General features: G+C 47.0%; 1 protein-coding gene across 2 annotated transcripts in view; it reads left to right on the forward strand.

The window, feature by feature from the left end:
- The first annotated feature begins 289 nt into the window (after nucleotides 1–289).
- Nucleotides 290–19,605, forward strand: part of LOC122542975 (tumor necrosis factor receptor superfamily member 1A-like) — a 33,960-nt gene continuing 14,644 nt past the window's right edge. For both annotated transcript variants that reach the window (XM_087984473.1, XM_087984474.1), the window contains exons 1-2: nucleotides 290–496; nucleotides 18,496–18,673. In XM_087984473.1, coding sequence (XP_087840599.1) covers nucleotides 464–496; nucleotides 18,496–18,673 — 211 coding nt within the window. In that variant the 5' untranslated portion in view covers nucleotides 290–463. The remainder of the gene's footprint in view (nucleotides 497–18,495; nucleotides 18,674–19,605) is intronic.

Raw genomic sequence — 19,605 nt, forward strand, 5'->3', positions numbered from 1 at the left:
CCTTCATCATTTCCCCCTTTATCTACCCCCCTCCCTCTTTCTCCCCTTCATCATTTCCCCCTTTATCTTCCCCCCTCCCTCTTTCTCCCCTTCATCATTCCCTCCTTCATCATTCCCTCCTCCCTTCATCTTCCACCCTCTCCCTGTCACTGATTCTCAGCAGGCTGCCTCCCTCCCCCCTTCTCCCCCTTTCATCTTTCTGTCCCTCCCTCTTCTCTCTCTCTCTCTCTCTCTGTGTGAAAACTGACATTGTTGGATCCTGACTCATTTCCTCACGGAGCGCTGCCGGGTGGTTGGTTGGTTGGAGTTGCTTTGGCGAAGGATCGCGTCCCGAGCTGTCGCCAGTTCACAGCTGTCTCCGGGGACGGTGGGGCTTTTGATTTATTTTGTCCGACTGCCTGAGCCTTGGAGGGAGTTGTTGTGGGTGACAAGAGAGTGTGTGTACCAGCCCAGCGGCCGCACCATGTCCTTGGCTGTGTTGGTGTCTGTGTTCCTGGTGAGTAAGATCCCTCAAATATTCACTGCCGCCCGGAGTTCCTGTGGCCTGCCCTTTGCAAACTTTCTCCCGCAACTCTGTGCCTCACTGGCTGTGTGCACAGGACCCTCTCAGAGCCCTGGCTGTATACACAGGACCCTCTCAGAGCCCTGGATGTGTGCACAGGACCCTCTCAGAGCCCTGGCTGTGTGCACAGGACCCTCTCAGAGCCCTGGCTGTATACACAGGACCCTCTCAGAGCCCTGGCTGTATACACAGGACCCTCTCAGAGCCCTGGCTGTATACACAGGACCCTCTCAGAGCCCTGATTCGGTACACAGGACCATCTCAGAGCCCTGGTTGTATACACAGGACCCTCTCAGAGCCCTGGTTCTGTACACAGGACCCTCTCAGAGCCCTGGTTGTATACACAGGACCCTCTCAGAGCCCTGATTCTGTACACAGGACCATCTCAGAGCCCTGGTTGTATACACAGGACCCTCTCAGAGCCCTGGCTGTATACACAGGACCCTCTCAGAGCCCTGGCTGTATACACAGGACCCTCTCAGAGCCCTGATTCTGTACACAGGACCATCTCAGAGCCCTGGTTGTATACACAGGACCCTCTCAGAGCCCTGGTTCTGTACACAGGACCCTCTCAGAGCCCTGGTTGTATACACAGGACCCTCTCAGAGCCCTGGTTGTATACACAGGACCCTCTCAGAGCCCTGGTTCTGTACAAAGGACCCTCTCAGAGCCCTGGCTGTGTACACAGGACCTTCCCAGAGCCCTGGCCGTGTACACAGGACCCTCTCAGAGTCTTGATTCTGTACACAGGATCCTCTCAAGCCCTGGCTGTGTACACAGGACCCTCTCAGAGTCTTGATTCTGTACACAGGATCCTCTCAGAGCCCTGGCTGTGTACACAGGACCCTCTCAGAGTCTTGATTCTGTACACAGGACCCTCTCAGAGCCCTGGATGTGTACACAGGACCCTCTCAGAGCCTGATTCTGTACACAGGACGCTCTCAAAGCCCTGGCTGTGTGTACAGGAACCTCTCAGAGCCCTGATTCTGTACACAGGACCCTCTCAGAGCCCTGGTTGTATACACAGGACCCTCTAAGAGCCCTGGTTCTGTACACAGGACCCTCTCAGAGTCTTGATTCTGTACACAGGACCTTCTCAGAGCCCTGGATGTGTACACAGGACCCTCTCAGAGCCTGATTCTGTACACAGGACGCTCTCAAAGCCCTGGCTGTGTGTACAGGACCGTCTCAGAGCCCTGGCTGTATACACAGGACCCTCTCAGAGCCCTGATTCTGTACACAGGACCCTCTCAGAGCCCTGGTTGTATACACAGGACCCTCTCAGAGCCCTGGTTCTGTACACAGGACCCTCTCAGAGCCCTGGCTGTGTACACAGGACCTTCCCAGAGCCCTGGCTGTGTACACAGGACCCTCTCAGAGTCTTGATTCTGTACACAGGATCCTCTCAGAGCCCTGGCTGTGTACACAGGACCCTCTCAGAGTCTTGATTCTGTACACAGGACCCTCTCAGAGCCATGGATGTGTACACAGGACCCTCTCAGAGCCCTGATTCTGTACACAGGACGCTCTCAGAGCCCTGGCTGTGTGTAAAGGACCCTCTCAGAGTCTTGATTCTGTACACAGGATCCTCTCAGAGCCCTGGCTGTGTACACAGGACCCTCTCAGAGTCTTGATTCTGTACACAGGACCCTCTCAGAGCCCTGGATGTGTACACAGGACCCTCTCAGAGCCCTGGCTGTGTACACAGGACCCTCTCAGATTCTTGATTCTGTACATAGGACCCTCTCAGAGCCCTGGCTGTGTACACAGGACACTCTCAGAGTCTTGATTCTGTACACAGAACCCTCTCAGAGCCCTGCATGTGTACACAGGACCCTCTCAGAGCCCTGGCTATGTGTACAGGACCCTCTCAGAGCCCTGGCTGTGTGTACAGGACCCTCTCAGAGCCCTGACTGTGTGTACAGGACCCTCTCAGATCCCTGACTGTGTGTACAGGACCCTCTCAGAGCCCTGGCCGTGTGTATAGGGCCCTCGCAGAGCCCTGGCTGTGTGTACAGGACCCTCTCAGAGCCCTGGCTGTGTGTACAGGACCCTCACAGAGCCCTGGCTGTGTGTACAGGACCCTCTCAGAGCCCTGACTGTGTGTACAGGACCCTCTCAGAGCCCTGGCTGTGTCTACAGGACCCTCTCAGAGCCCTGGCCGTGTGTATAGGGCCCTCTCAGAGCCCTGGCTGTGTACACAGGACCCTCTCAGAGCCCTGACTGTGTGTACAGGACCCTCTCAGAGCCCTGGCTGTGTGTACAGGACCCTCTCAGAGCCCTGACTGTGTGTACAGGACCCTCTCAGAGCCCTGGCTGTGTGTACAGGACCCTCTCAGAGCCCTGGCCATGTGTATAGGGCCCTCTCAGAGCCCTGGCTGTGTGTCCAGGACCCTCTCAGAGCCCTGGCTGTGTGTACAGGACCCTCTCAGAGCCCTGACTGTGTGTACAGGACCCTCTAAGAGCCCCGGCTGTGTGTACAGGACCCTCTCAGAGCCCTGGCCGTGTGTATAGGGCCCTCTCAGAGCCCTGGCTGTGTATGCAGGACCTTCTATCGCCCTGGCCGTGTCAACTCCACTTGCGCTAATTCATTCCTTGGTTCTTTCAAGAGAGCTCCTCAAGTACCCTGGAGCTGGGGCAGGGAATGCTGAGGAGCTGTAAGGGCTCACCCCTCTTCTGGCCAGCTCCTTGCCCTCCTTTACTGCCTCCCTGTCACCATCGGCAGATTTGCCTTCAGCTGCTGAGGCCCGGAAACTTCGGAATTCCCCAGACCTCTCCTTAATCCTTTCAGGCACTCCTTAAAACCAAATTCTTTGACAAAACGTTTAGCTCTCCGCGCAAATGTGTTCTCTTCTGGTGATTTCATTTTATGTGCTGCGGGATGAATTTATCCAAGAACTGTGAGGGCAAATGGTGTAGGGGGGAATGGGATAGAAATGTTGGGATGTTGTTCTCCTGTTTCACAGAGCATTTGGAGCATTTCAAATATTGTGTGCAGTTTTGGTCTCCTCGTTTTAAAAAAAAAGGAAATAAATACGTTTGGAGAAAGCTCACTCCTGATTCCTGGCTGGGGAATGTTCTGGGAATGGCAGGACTTGCTGGGCCTATGTCCTTTGCAGTTAAGAATGGGAAGGGAGATGAATGGGACATATCAGATCCTGAAGGAAATTTGTCCTGTGAATGCTGAAAGACCGTGGGCAAGACAGGGACAGGAAGACACCATTTACAAATTCAAAGATGGAGAATGAGGAGAATATTTTCGAGGGTCATGGTTACATGGGACCTGGTTCCCAGTGAGTGATAGAGACAGTATCATTGAATATTTTTAAAGCAGACTCTGGATTGACAAGGGAGGGGATGGGGCAAGTGGAGTTGAGGCCACCATCAGATCAGCTATGCTCTTACCAAATGGTGACCCAGGCTTGAAGGTCCAAATGTCCTGCTCTTGATTCGTGTGGATTTAGGAGTGAACGCACGTAAGGTCAGAGGACTAGGGGCAGATAATTCAGCCCCTCAAACTTTCCCACTGCCATTCAGCAAGACCGTGACCTCGGTCCAAAGACCCATCTTTGCCCTGCATCCCTTAATACCTTTGGATCACAACCATCTATTATTAGAATTAACAACTGAATTAATATCAATTGCCATTTGCAGAAGAAAATTCCAAACTCCTATCATCCTCTGCCTGTCGAAGTGTTTGATAATTTCACTCCTGAAGGATCTCGCTCTAATCTTTGGTCTGTTACCCCTAGTTCTAGAATCCCTGACTGGCCAAGCAGTTTCTCGTTATCTACTCTCCCTATTCCACTATGTATTTTGAAAATTTTGACAAAACACCTTCAACCTGTGATTTCCAGGGAATACAACCCTCCCGAGTGGAATCTCTCCTTGTAATTTGATCCTTTTAGCTAATTTTTAGGTCAGTCTGTGCTGCATGTCCTCCAGGGTTAGTACACCATTCCAGCATGTTGGTGCTCCGAAATGCTTGCAGTAATCCTAGGTTTGGTGTTGCCAGTGCTGTGTACAATTACAGCATGGTGCTTACCCAATATTCTCAGTATGAAGGACAACCTTACATTAATGTTTTTACAATATGTTCTATACCTGTTCATGACAGTATTTGTCAAAAGTATGAATATTATCTCCTTAGAAAATAGTCCAGCTTTTCTGCATTCGCATTGTGTAAAACAACAAACAATTTATATCATTTTGGAAGACTTTTGTTCATAGTCACAGTTAGGTTTTGGCCTTCGTCACCAGAGAATTGGAGAACAGATTCCTTGCTGCAGTTCAGTAGAGCCTTGGTGAAAGCACAGCTGAAGAACTGTGTCCAGTTTTGTCCCCTTTACCTTAGGAAGGACATACTTGTGAAAGACAGAGTGTCATGGAAGTTCCTCAGACTGATTCCTGGGATGACCAATTCTAAATTGCCCTGAAGAAGGTGGTAATGAGCTACTTACTTGAACTGCTGTGGTCCTTGGGGTGCCAGCAGACCCATAATGCGATTGGGGAGGGAATTCCAGGATTTTGACAAAATGACACTAACCAGCAATATACTTCCAAGTCAGAATGGTGAGTGGGTTAGAGGCGAACTTGCAACTGGATAGCGTTTCCACCTGTTTTCTGCCCTTGTCCTTCTAAAGGTGGAGATCATGGGATTAGAAGGTAACACAAAGGCCAGTTATTGTTCTCGTTGGTCCGTGGTACTGCACTGTAATTCTGTGATGGAGAGAGTGAAAGTTAAAGATGGCGGATGGAATGCTAAGTGGGATGGTGAGTGCAGGTGCTTAGTTGTGGGCTTATAGGTCTTGGTGACTGACTGGGTTGGCTGTGTTTTCATTATGTCCGAGTTCAACACTTATGCCAGAACAGTTGGTCTTTCTGGTTTTTTTTCCAATAGTTGGTTTCATAGTGATTTCTCCAACACAATGAGCACAGAATGTTTTTTCATTCCTCTCCAACAAATGTTTACAACTGATTCTGTTGCCATATGAAATTTTGATGATATTCGATGCGTCAGTCTTGAGCAATGTTGGAAGGTTAAATGGGTGGGACCTGGAATGTATCAAGTCGTGCGATTTCTACCTTGTCAGATGCCAAGAACTGATCTGCCACTTTTTAGTCTCTGCCAGGACTTTCAGGCCCCGCAGAAGATTAAAGAAAAATAAATGAACTTGTGTCCTTCTTGCTAGTGTCCACTCTGATTCCTAGGCAAGATTTAAAGTTGTGTTAAATTGTGAAACCCCAGCAGGGATCACCACTAATCCCATCCTGTCACCTTTAGCTGATCTGGGTAAAATAAGACTCCAGACTCACACCAAAATGACCAAATCTTCACTGCCAACCAGAAGTGGGATCAGTTTTGGTCAGAGCTTGATATCAGAAAGCCATTGCCTCGGCACAGGACAGGAAGTGTAGAGGCCTGTTGAGGTTGTTTGCCAGTTGATTGGAATGTGATTGCCTCATTTGGCACTCCCTGTTTGATTTTACGTCATCCAAAGGTTGGTCAAATTGAGGATGATCTTATATTTTGATGCTTGCCTCCTTCTAGTTACAAACATACAGGAGATGACAGTGGCTGCCCTTGACATCAAGGCTGCATTTGACTGAGTGTGTTATAAGGAGCTGTCGTGTAATGTGTTTGATTTATACATATTTTTATGTAATTTTGGCTTTTTTGAAGTTTGAACTGGTGGCATATGTGTTTCCTGTACATTTGAGAGGTTTAATGATTATCTTGTAAGCATTTCTCTCGCCATGGTAATTTTATTTTAAAACACTGTGTGAGAGAGATTTCTGGGAGAGTAGTAGGTTTTTGTTTCACTGTGGGAGAATTTTTACCATTCATCAAACAGTTGTGCATTCAGTTTTCAATTTAGAAAATCAGGAATCGATTTTTCCTTTTGAATAGGAAAAGTCGATTGAAAATGATAACTTTTTAAATTTTCTGTTAAGCAGTTTTGCAGAAGTCTTAGCTGAAGCTGAATGTGTAAAGCAGTTGTTCTTGAGAAAGGGCGAAGATAGTGTCGAATTGTTAAGAAGTAGATTACCCCCTCAGTGTAAGGAGGTGAGTAAAAATCTGAGTCCAGAAGTTATGATTTGGGATGCCGGGGTTGGACTGGGGTATACAAAATTAAAAATCACCCAACACCAGATTATAGTGCAACAGGTTTATTTGGAAGCACTAGCTTTCAGAGCGCTGCTCCTTCATCAGGTGGTTGTGGAATATAAGATCGTAGGACACAGAATTTATAGCAAAAGTTTACAATGTGATGTAACTGAAATTATACATTGAAATTGTGATTTTTAACTTAGTCCAGAAGTGTTTGGCTAAACCCTGAAGGGGTTTTTTTTGAAGCTGAGACAATTTAAGTTGAGATGTATGAAGGCACCAGGAAGAGGCAATCGAAATCTGAAGACTGGGAGTTGAAATCACTGTTAGATTTAGCCCTAGCAAAGTGGCAGAAAAATAATTTCTTTCTCTATCACACTTTCTCCAGTGTGAGTCCTGGAAAAGAGTGCTTTTGGGATGTAGAAAGTTAAAAATCACACAACACCAGGTGATAGTCCAACAGATTTATTTAGGAGCACTAGCTTTCGGAGCACTGCTCCTTCAGCAGGTGGTTGTGGAGAATAAGATCGTAAGACACAGAATTTATAGCAAAGGTTTACACTGTGATTTAACTGAAATTATATATTGAAAAAGACCTGGATTGTTTCAGTTTCTCATCTTTTAGAATGACCATGTTGGTATCAGTTCTTTCATATGTAAATCACAGAACCTTTTTAAAAAAGTTACATTCTCAAATGAACAGTGCTCCGAAAGCTCGTGCTTCCAAATAAACCTGTTGAACTATAACCTGGTGTTGTGTGATTTTTAACTTTCTCCACCTCAGTCCAACACCAGCAACCTCCAAACTTGGGATGTATGGAATTGTACTTCAGGTTTGTTTTTAAATCTTTAAACTTGTGTTAAATGTAAATAGTTTGGCTTATTCAATTTTATCCTCATTTCTTTTGCATCATAAACTTTAGCTTTGTTGTTAAATCCAATTCTGCAACATTGTGTGCTTGCGTTTTAATGAGAGACCACCACCTCATTGAAACCTTGGGGGAAAAAAAACAAAAAAATGTGATCTTTCAAACTGGATTTCAGTCTGGGAACTGACGTGTCAAGCAATAACATCAGCCAGATCGCAATGGAGCCCGAGCAAAATTAGACTCAATGGAAATCAGGGAAAAATACTCCTCTGGTTCAAGTCATACTGAGCACAAAGGAAGATGGTTGTGTTTGTTGGTGGCCATTTATCCCAACACCAGGCTGTCTTTGCATGAGTTCTTCAGTGTAATGTCCCAAGCCCATCTATTTTCAGCTGTTTCATCAATGATCATCCTCCTGTCAGAAGGTCGTAAGTGTGGGTCTGGAATCTTATTTGACCAAGATCAGCTAAGGATGACCGGATGGGATTAGTGGTGATCCCTGCTGGGGTTTCACAATATTCAGCATAATGTGCAACAGCTCAGGTACTGAAGCAGTTCGAGTCCATATGTTGCAATGGCCATGCTAAATTGCCCATAGTGTTCGGTGCATTCGTCAGGTTTAAATATAGGGAACAGGAATGGGTCTGGGTGAGTTCCCCTTCGGAGGGTCAGTGTGGACTTGTTGGGCCATAGGCCTGTTCCATACTGGAGGGAATCTAATCTAATATGTTGCAATACCTAGACAATATTCCGGCTTGACTGGCAAGCGACAAGTAACTTTTGCACCACACACAATTGTCAGGCAATGACCATCTTCAAACGGACAGAATCTAAGCATCACAGAATCTCTACAGTGTGGAAGCAGGCCATTCAGCCCATCAACTCTACACTGACCCTCCGAAGTGTATCCCACCAAGACCTGCCCCCTACCTTCTACCTGTATCCCTGCATTTCCTACGGCCAATCCAGCTAACCTGCACATCTTTGGACTGTGAGAGGAAACCAAAGCACCCGGAGAAAACCCAACAAACACAATACGCAAATTCCACCCAGACAGTCGCCCAAGGCTGGAATCGAACCCAAGTCCCTGGTGCTGTGAGGCAGCACTGCTAACCACTGAGCCACTGTGGCACCCATTATCCCTTGATGTTCTTAGAATTAACTTTATTATCACATGCACTTAAATGAGTACAGGGAAAAGTTTACAAGTCGCCATTTACTGCAATGTCTTATGTATACAGAGGTACAGATTCTTAAGTACAAATTCTTCGGGGGAGAAAAATGAAGAAATAAGATTCAGTGACATTGCCATCATTGAATGCTCCACTATCATCACTCTGGGGGTTATGATGGACCAGAAACTGAATTGGACAAGCCAGAAATACAGTGGACCATGTTTTAGTCAGACCGTATTTCGAGTATTGTGTGCAATCTTGGGCCCCACACATCAGCAAAGATATATTGTCCTTGGAACCAGTCCACAAGAGGTTCACGAGAGTGATCCCAGGAATGAAAGGCTTAACATATGAGAAACGTTTGAGGACCCTGGTGGGCAGCACGATGGCACAGTGGTTAGCACTGCTGCCTCACAGTGCCAGAGACCCGGGTTCAATTCCTGCCTCAGGCGACCGACTGTGTGGAGTTTGCACGTTCTCCCCGTGTCTGCGTGGGTTTCCTCCGGGTGCTCCGGTTTCCTCCCACAGTCCAAAGATGTGCAGGTCAGGTGAATTGGCCATGATAAATTGCCCGTAGTGTTAGTTAAGGGATAAATGTAGGGGTATGGGTGGGTTGCGCTTCGGCGGGTCGGTGTGGACTTGTTGGGCCGAAGGGCCTGTTTCCACACTGTAATGTAATGTAATGTAATCTAAAAAAAATGTAAAAGGCTCGATGGAGTTTAGAAGGATGAGGGGCGATCTGATTGAAACTTTCAGAGCACTGAACGGCCTGGACAGATTGGATGTTGGGAAGATGTTTCCATTGGTAGGAGAAACTAGGACCCAAGGGCACAGCCATAGAGTAAAGGGAAGACCTTTTAGAATGGAGATAAGGAGAAACGTCTTTAGCCAGAGAGTGGGGAATCTATGGAATTCATTGTCACAGAAGGCTGAGGAGGCCAGGTCATTGAGTATATTTAAGACTGAGATAGATAAGTCCTTGATTGCCAAGAGGATCAAAGGTTATGTGGAGAAAGCAGGAAAATGAGGCTGAAAAACCTATCAGCCATGATTGAATGGTGGAGCAGACTCAATGGGTTGAATGTCTTTTACTATGGCCTATGGCCTTATGATATTGAAATATTCTGGACAAGTACAAATTCTAATGGCATGCAAGAAGATCCGTGCAAAAGCAGCTTGCTTGGTTGACCACGCTTTCACTCCCGCCACGACCACACAGAGCTGCAGCAGTGTGTACCATCTTCAAGATGTTCACCAAGGCTCCTGAGACAGCACCTTCCAAACCCATGACCATGACCATCTAGAAGGACAAGGGGCAGCAGATATCCGGGAACACCACCCCTTGCACGTTCCCCCCCGTGCCACTCACCGTCCTGATTTGCAAATATATCACCACGTTTTCAGTGTCATTGGGTCAAACGCCTAGAACTCCCAAACGGCAATGTACCTTCTCCAGGTCACCTCGGGATGGACAATGGCCGAGCAAGTGACATGAATGCAGAAAACAGCAAAAAGCTACAAACACCCTCTGGATGTCCCCCAGTGACGTACTTTTCGAAATGTAGTCAATGTTTGTTGGAATCGCAGAAGCCAAGCTGATTGCAGCAATATGGTCATGTTGTTGATGTTGGTTGAAGGGTGCATGTCAGCCAGGTCTGACAGGGGGAGAAATACCCCATTTTTCCTTTGGAAATCCTCTCCCCCCCCCACCACCCTGAGGGACATTTACAAGCAGCGCAAGAAGGAGACTGAGCTCTCAACTGAAAGGCAGTGCTCCTGACAAGCTGTACGTTTGACCTTTGAAATTTGCGGCCAAGAATGGGGATTTGAATGCACAACACTCAGAAGTTAGAGTCCTCACCACTGGGCTGTGTTTAACAAGTCACCAGAAAGATATGAATGTGCTTCATTAGACCTACGCTGAACAGTGACACTTAACAAGTTCTGAACTTGAATTGCATTCCTTAAATTGCGTTTCCTGTCACAGGAACTCACTTTCAATTGACCTCCCTGTTGCAAATGTAAAGATTCTGTCTGGAAAGGGTGTTCTTCACAATCTGCAATGTCCTGTATTTTTAATATTTGTTACTGGAATGTAAGTGGCAGAGACAAGGGTCTCCAGATGTATACTTCAAAACATTTAAAGCAGTGGTCTTTGGTTTAGCTGTGGAATGATTTCATGTTGCCCCGGGATATGGAAGTCTATTGTGTGGTGGAATCTCCCTTTTTTTTCCAACATGGGAATGTACAAGCGCCAATCGTGCATTATAGCGCTCTGCCAAAGGTTCCAGCAACAAGAGGTGAAATATTTATTTATTGAACATGTCGTGAACAAAATGAAATCCATCAGTCCAACTTGAGACCTGGTTCTGTGTGTGCCTCTTTCATCACTGAGTCATTTGAAGGGCTGCAATGCCAGAGATTCTGTACTGAGGGAGTGCCACACTGCCAGAGGGTCAGGACTGAGGGAGTGCCAGACTGTCAAAGGATCAGTGCTGAGAGAGTGCTGCACTGTTGGAGGGTCAGTACTGAGGGAGTGCCACACTGTCAGAGGGTCAGGACTGAGGGAGTGCTGCACCGTCAGAGGATGAGTACTGAGGGAGCGCCACACTGTCAGAAGGTCAATACTGAGGGAGTGCCGCACTGTCAGAGGGTCAGTGCTGAGGAAGTGCCGGACTGTCGGAGGGTCAATACTGAGGGAGTGCCACACTGTCGGAGAGTCAGTGCTGAGGGAGTGCCGCACTGTTGGAGGGTGAGTACTGACGGAGCGCCACACTGTCAGTGGGTCAGTACTGAGGGAATGCTGCACTGTCGGAGGGTCAGTGCTGAGGGAGGGCCGCACTGTCGGAGGGTCAGTACTGAGGCAGTGCTGCACTGTTGGAGGTGCAGTTCCGATGGAGTGTTCCACTGTTGGGGGGGTGCAATACTGTCATAGTGCCGCACTGTCGGAGAGTCAGTGCTGAGAGAGTGCTGCGCTGTCAGAGGGTCAGTACTGAGGGAGGGCCGCACTGTCGGAGGATCAGTACTGAGGGAGTGCCGCACTGTCGGAGGGTCAGTGCTGAGGGAGTGCCGCACTGTCAGAGGGTCAGTACTGAGGGAGTGCTGCACTGTCGGAGGGTCAGTGCTGAGGGAGTGCCGCACTGTCGGAGGGTCAGTACTGAGGGAGTGCCGCACTGTCGGAGGGTCAGTACTGAGGGAGTGCCACACTGTCGGAGGGTCAGTACTGAGGGAGTGCCGCACTGTCGGAGGGTCAGTACTGAGGGAGGGCCGCACTGTCTGAGGGTCAGTGCCGCAGGAGTACTGCACTGTTGGAGGGTCACTGCTGCGGGAGTACCATGCTGCTAAAGAAGCGATACTGAGGGAGTGCTGCCAAGTTGGAGGTGCAGTGCTGAATGCTGAGATCCAGTACCAGAGGGTCAGTCCTGGCCTTGACCTCACTGCTGCCTGTCACAGTATACAGTACATTCAAATTCAGCGTTGTTAACTGAAGTATAACTGCATTGGTAAACATGCTCCCACCCTCCTTGTCTGCTTTTAAAGTCGGTGTCTTGTGACTTTTAAAGTTGGTGCTTCCCTTGCCTGCTTGTTGTTGTGCAGGAAGTTGAAGGCCAGTTCAACTTGTGGGCATGGGATGACTTGCATCATTCTCAGAAAAAAAATGGGATCATTCAGGGAAACGGCTGATGCAACATTGTGACGTATTGTTTTGTGTGTGCATCCGGACAGCTCCGGCAGTGAATTCATGTGTCATTTTAGGTTCTGCATTCAGCTCTTGTAGTTTTTTTGAAAAATAATCAAAGGAACAACTTGCATTTCTACCTTCCATACTGTCAACCTCCTAGGGACAGCCTTCTGACACCAAACCAGTCTGTGGATATTAGGGCAAGGTATCCAAAATGACAAACGCTATAAAGGAAGAGAAAGTTTTGAGATGAAATTCCAGAGTTTAGCGTTCAGGCAGTAAAGGCATGGCTTCAAAGAACAAAGAACATTCCGGCACGGGAACAGGCCCTTCAGCCCTCCAAGCCTGCGCTGATCCAGATCCTCTGTCTAAATCTGCTGCCTATTTTCTAAGGATCTGTGTCCCTTTGCTCCCTGCCCATTCATGTATCTGCCCAGATACATCTTTAGTGAGGCTATCGTGCCCGCCTCTACCACCTCCGCTGGCAATGCGTTCCTGGCACCCACCACCCTCTGAGTGACGAACTTTCCATGCATATCTCCCTGAACTTTTCCCCTCTCACTTTGAACTCGGGATCCCAAGTAATTGTGGGAAAAAGCTTCTTGCTGTCTACTCTGTCTACACCTCTCATGCTTTTGTAAGCCTCAGTCAGAAACCCCCTCAATCTCCATCTTTCTAATGAAAATAATCCTAATGTCCTCAACCTCTCCTCACAGCGAGCACCTCCGTACCAGGTAACATCCTGGTGAATCTCCTCTGCACCCTCTCCAAAACATACACACCCTTTTGGTATTGAGACATCCAGAACTGTACACAGTATTCCAAATACAGCTGAACCAACGTCCGATACAACTGTAACATGACCTGCGAACTCTTGTACTCAATACCCTGTCCAATGAAGGAAAGCATGCCGTATGCCTTCTTGACTGCTCTGCTGACTTGTGTTGCCACCATCAGGAAACAATGGACCTGAATACCCAAATCTCTGTATTTCAATTTTCCCCAGAACTGTTCCATTTACCATATAGTTCGCTCTGGAGTTGCATCTTCCAAAATGCATCACCTCACATTTATCTGGATTGAACTCCATCTGCCATTTGTCTACCCAACTCTCCAATCTATGTATATTCTGCAGTATTCTCTGACAGTCCCCTTCACTACCTGCTACTGCATCAATCTTAATGTCATCTGCAAACTTGCTAATGAGGCAACCTACACCTTCCTCCAAATTATTTATGTATATTACAAACAACAGCGGTCCCAACACACATCCCTGTGGGACACCAGTGGTCACAGGTCTCCATTTTAAGAAGCTCCCTTCCACTACTACTCTGTTTCCTGTTGCCCAGCCAGTTCTCAATTCATCTAACAAGAATACCCTGGACCCATTGCGACTTCACCTTCTCCATCAGCCTACAAGTCCATGTATATGACGTCTACATCCTTTCCCTCATCAAACAACTTTGTCACCTCTTCAAAGAATTCTGTTAGGTTTGTTGAATATGATCTTCACTGCACAAAACAATGCTGCCCATCACTGATAAGCCCATTTTCTTCCAAATGGGGATAGATCCTATCCCTCAGTATCTTCTCCAGCAACGTCCCTACCACTGACAACAGGCTTACCAGTTGATAATAACCTGGAATTTTCCTGCTACCCTTCTCAAACAAGGGGAAAGCATTAGCAATTCTCCAGTCCTCCAGGACCTCACCTGTGTTCAAGGATACTACAAAGATACCTGTTAAGGCCCCATCTCTTTCCTTTCTCGCTTTCCTCAGTAACCTGGGATCGATCCCACCCGGTCCTGGGGACTTGTCCACCTTAATGCCTTTTAGAATACACAGAACTTCTTCCCACCTTATGCTGACTTGATCGAGAGTAATCAAAGATCTATCCCTAATCTCAACATCTGCCATGACCCTCTCCTTGGTGATTACCGAAGCAAAGTGCTCATTAAGAATCTCACCCATTTTCTCTGATTCCATGCATTACCTTCTTCCTTTGTCCTTGAGTGGGCCAACCCTTTCTCTAGTTACCGTCTTACTCCTTAATTATGAATAAAAGGCTTTGGGTTTTCCTTAACCCTGCTCACTAAGGATATCTCATTACCCCTTTTAGCGCTCTTAACTCCTCGTTTCAGATTGGTCCTACATTCCCAATATTTTTCCAAAGTTTTGATTGTCTTCAGTCACCTAGATCTTATGTACGCTTCCTTTTTCCTCTTAGCTAGTCTCTCAATTTCACCTGTCATCTATGGTTCCCTCATCTTGTCAAGTCTGTCCCTCATTTTCACATAACTCTCCTGAACTTGAATCAACCTCTCTTTAAAAGTCTCCCACATATCGAATGTGGATTCCCCTTCAAACAGCTGCTCCCAATCCACATTCCCCAGCTCCTCCGGAATTTTGGTAGAGTCGGCCTTCCCCCAATTTAGCGCTGTTCCTTTCGGACCACTCTCGTCTTTTTCCATGAGCGTTCTAAAACTTATAGAATTGTGTTCACTCTTCCCAAAGTAATCCCCCACTGAAACTCCAACCACCTGGCTGGGCTCATTTCCGAACACCAGATCCAGTATGGCCTCTTCCCGAGTTGGACTCCTTACATATTACTCTAGAAAACCCTCCGAGATGCTCCTTACAAATTCTGCTCTATCGAAACCCCGAACACTAAGTGAATCCCAGTCAATGTTGGAAAAATTAAAATCTCCTATTACCACCTGTTGCTGCAACATCTTTCTCTGATCTCTCTCTATATTTGGACATCTGAACTCTCTCTCTCTCGCTCTACATACTTGTACCTCTGTCTCACGCTCACTGTTGGGAAGCCTGTAGTATAGCCCCAACATTGTGACCACACCCTTCCTATTTCTGAGCTCTGCTCATATTGTTTCACTGCTCGTGTCTTCCATAGTACCCTCCCTTAGCACAGCTGTGATATCTTCTCTGACCAGTAATGCAACTCCTCCACCCCTTTTACCTCCCTCTCTCTCCCATCTGAAGCATTGATATCCTGGGATATTTAGTTGCCAATCATGCCCTTCTCTCAACCAAGTCTCAGTCATAGCAATAACATCATACTCCCAGGTACTAATCCAAGCCTAAGTTCATCTGCCTCACCTACGATATTTCTTGCATTAAAACAAATGCACCTCAGACCACAGTCCCTCTGCGTTCATTAACCACTTCCTTCCTACTCTTCCGCTTCGTCATGCTGCCCTCAATATCTAGTTCCCTACAGGTTTTAGTTACTGCCTCCTTCCTGTCCGCTAACCTCTTCATGTGGTTCCCATGCCCCTGCCAAATTAGTTCAGTGGGTATGAGGGATGGTCAAGAGTCTAGAATTGGACAAACACAGAGTTCTCCGAAGATTGATTGAGAAGGGGAGGGGTTAAGGCCACAGAGGGATGAAAGCAGCACAAACTGGTTTTCTTCAAGATGGAAGAATAACAATGAGTTGCTCAGTTATCTTCAACATAATCAGATGACGCAAAGCAAATTTCCTCACCCCACCCAGTCCCATACCTCCCTGCTGTATCCCTGATGGCTCTGCTGACAAACTGCACCGCATGCAGAAAGAGGTAGGGAAAGTAATCTCATCACTGGAAGCTGTGGTATTCGTGGAGCAAAGTTCACAGCGTTAGAGTGTTTCAATCCAAGGTGCCACTCCCTCAGTTCAGGGGGGAAGGAAGAGAGACTTTCTTATCAACCTGCTCAGAGATATTATTACACACAAGGAGAGGTGAATGACTCAATAACAAAACCACAAATGGAGCTGACTAATAATCACGAGGCTGACTGCAGACCTGTTTAATCCTCGCATTTCCCGTAAGCTTTACATGGCAGATCTGCTCCAGGAGTTGAAATAGAAATCAGCCCCAATCTTTTTGAATGCTGCAGTACGTTTTGGGGACTGAATGGCATCTTCCAGTGCCACATTTCAAAGGAGGAGTGGGGTGCTACTCTGTACATTTCTGCACTCGCTCTTTGGAATTTTTTTTAAGTTCCCTACTGAAAGAGATTAAATTACACAGCTTGGAATTAATTTTAACAATTACCTTTCTTTTCAACAACCTTGGGGGTTGGGGTCCTTGAATGAGCCCGCCCCCTGAAATGTTTTGTTCACAACAAAGTATTTGTTGTAATGCTTTTTGATCTCTGCTGCCAAAGATTATATTTCAAGCCTTCCATCAGCGTTTTGTGGTCTGACCAGTAAAGTAGGACGGGTATACTCACAATTTTGACGTAAAGAAGGTTCAATTATGTATTATTATTGGGAATTTAGATTCTAAAGTAGAGGTATGTGAGTTTTGTTTGAATTCTGTGAAGGGAACTTGGCATAATTTAAACAGGACGAGGAAGTCATTATTAAATCGTGAGTGCAAACATAATTTTCAAGAAAGCATGTGACTTTAGTTAAGCGATTAACAATCTCCTTGGTAATTCAATTGATGAAGTGTTTTAAAGTTGAACTTTTATGACATGTGGGAAGACAGACGCAACCTTGTCATTCAGAAATTAAAGAGTTCGGGTGAGAGTGACACTCTACTGTCTTGGGATTGAGTATAAATCATATTTGAGGAGAAAGCGAGGACTGCAGATGCTGGAGATCAGAGCTGAAAATGTGTTGCTGGAAAAGCGCAGCAGGTCAGGCAGCATCCAGGGAACAGGAGAATCAACGTTTCGGGCATAAGCCTGAAGAAGGGCTTATGCCCGAAACGTCGATTCTCCTGTTTCCTGGATGCTGCCTTACCTGCTGCGCTTTTCCAGCAACACATTTTCAGCTATAAATCATATTTACTGAGAAACCAGGGTTGAAGCTTTTATTTTGTTGCTTCTGGTCTATTTTTCTGGATTTTCTTTACTTCTGTGTAGCATATGCGGGTTCTTATTTAAAAGTACATTGCCTGTCTCATGTGACTATGATCAGTGACTGACCACACGGTGGCCAAATTGCAAGAATTGAACTGATGAGCTATCAAGTCATATTTCACCTGAAGATTTTCACACAGAGGGTGATGCGTGTATGGAATGAGCTGCCGGAGGAAGTGGTGGAGGCTGGTACAATTGCAACATTTAAGAGGCATTTGGATGGGTATATGGATAGGAAGGGTTTGGGAGGGATATGGGCCGGGTGCTGGCAGGTGGGAGTAGACTGGGTCGGCATGGACAAGTTGGGCCGAAGAGTCTGTTTCCGTGCTGGACATCTGTATGACTCTATGACTCTATTTGACTTGTCCAGTCCGACCAGCAGCTGGAATCATAACACCACCATCCCTCATTTCTTCAGCGTTGACAATAATGTTCCCAGTTTTTTGACTTAACTGTTGGTGACTGCAGTTATAGAACATAGAACATTACAGCGCAGTACAGGCCCTTCAGCCCTCAATGTTGCGCCGCCCTGTCATACTAATCTGAAGCCCATCCCACCTTCACTATTCCATGTACGTCCATTTGACTGTCCAATGACGACTGAAATGCATTTAAACTTGGCGAATCTACTACCGTTGCAGGCAAAGCATTACTCTCTGAGTAAAGTTGTTCTTTATCTTGGAGACTGTGGATTAACTTTGCAAGTCTTGCCTCATGAGCGTTCCCCAAGCAAATATTTATTCAGTAACTTCCAGAAAAATTCCAAAGGAACTGTTGAGTCCGAAAAGCTTTTCAATGCTAAAGTGATTGACCTGTGTAAATCCTACCATCAGTTTTTGTATGAACAAGGCTCAGCAAGTTTGGACATCTGGTTGGCATGGAGGAGTTGGACCGAAGGGTCTGTTTCCATGCTGTACATCTCTATCACTCTTGTCTGCACACTGAACAGATTCTGGCATCCTCATTCAGCTGGCAATATCTATTTGTGTTTGCTTTTTTTCAGTTTCTTCACACAAAATTAAAGGGAAGGTTTTCAAAGTAAAGGTGGGTCCTTCAACCTCTCTGTCTCTTCCCCTCCTTTACAAAATATCTTCCTGTGCGCCGCTTTGGGTATTCCCTCACGTCGACCTGTGAGCCTGTGTCAGATAATGCTTGTGAAATGCCTTTGGAGGCCTTGCTTTGAAGGATTCATCCTCACTTTATCAAACCTCCTTGGTCCCCTTAAGGTTCCAGTTCAAGGGCTGCCCCAACACGGGAAGCATGACCAGGCTGAAGAGCAGAACATCGGAAACCAGGCCTGGAGTGCGCTGACTCAGGACAACTGGACTGCCCGAGATATTGATTGCTCGAAAGAGGACTATTACCCGGTGAGAGCCAATCTGTGCTGCCGCAAGTGTCCTGCAGGTGAGTCGGGATCTTCTCCCTGTTGACCATACCTAATTGAGCAAATAGTCTCACGGCAGAGGCAGTACTTGGGAGCTGGTCGTGAACAAGAGGTCTGATCTTGGGATTGTCACACCCGCTGCAAGCTTAACTCGAATGCTCAGTAAAAAAGGAGGGAGCTAGCTTCTAAAGTAAAGCATTCCCCCTCTGCCCGCCAGCACCAATCTTGCCCGAATCTGGATGAATGTCGTTGTTAGGGAGGAGCTGCTCTGTTGTTGGACTGGAGTGAGCTGAACATGCAATTGGAGGCCTGCTGACGACAGGCTTTTGGGCATCACCCCTCAAGGAGATATGACCATGACTCTGTTTCTCTGTCTACAGATGCTTCCAGACCCTCAAATGCAAATCCTTCTATGGATACCAAATTGTGTTGCCTGGCAACGGGCTGCTGGGAGGCTCTGCTGATTGGTGTACAGTTCATCAAACCTGCTTTTCCCATAAAACACAGTGCTAACGCTGATAATGTTGGGGTGCATAATACTCAGCACCATGTCCCACTAAATGGGGTGTTAGCTTTAACACTAGTTCCTCCCTCTCTCTCTCTCTGCCACAAACAATCCCATGGTTGGTCTTTGAGGAGAAAGTCATGGGGTAATGTCCTGATTCGGTGCTGCCCAGGTTGGGGAAATGGCTATTGATGGGGATTGCACCTCATTGCCCTCTGCATGCGCATTTAGATGGGCCGAATGGCCTAACTCCCCTCCTATCTTGTGGTTTTATGGTCATGTTGGAACTGAGATGTTGCAGGTTGGTTGGCAAAGTGACCGCGGGGAACATTACAGTGGGTTCTTACCTTCACTTTGGAGCGGGAGACCTGTCTGTCTTGAGCCCCATTGCCATTCACCTTCAGTTAACTGACGCGTGCAGAACAGAGCTGGGAGTGGCCCAGTGAG

This window comes from Chiloscyllium plagiosum, unplaced genomic scaffold (genome assembly GCF_037043375.1).
Source record: "Chiloscyllium plagiosum isolate Xiang-an unplaced genomic scaffold, Cpla_swu_hap1 HiC_scaffold_48, whole genome shotgun sequence".
Taxonomy (NCBI): domain Eukaryota; kingdom Metazoa; phylum Chordata; class Chondrichthyes; order Orectolobiformes; family Hemiscylliidae; genus Chiloscyllium; species Chiloscyllium plagiosum.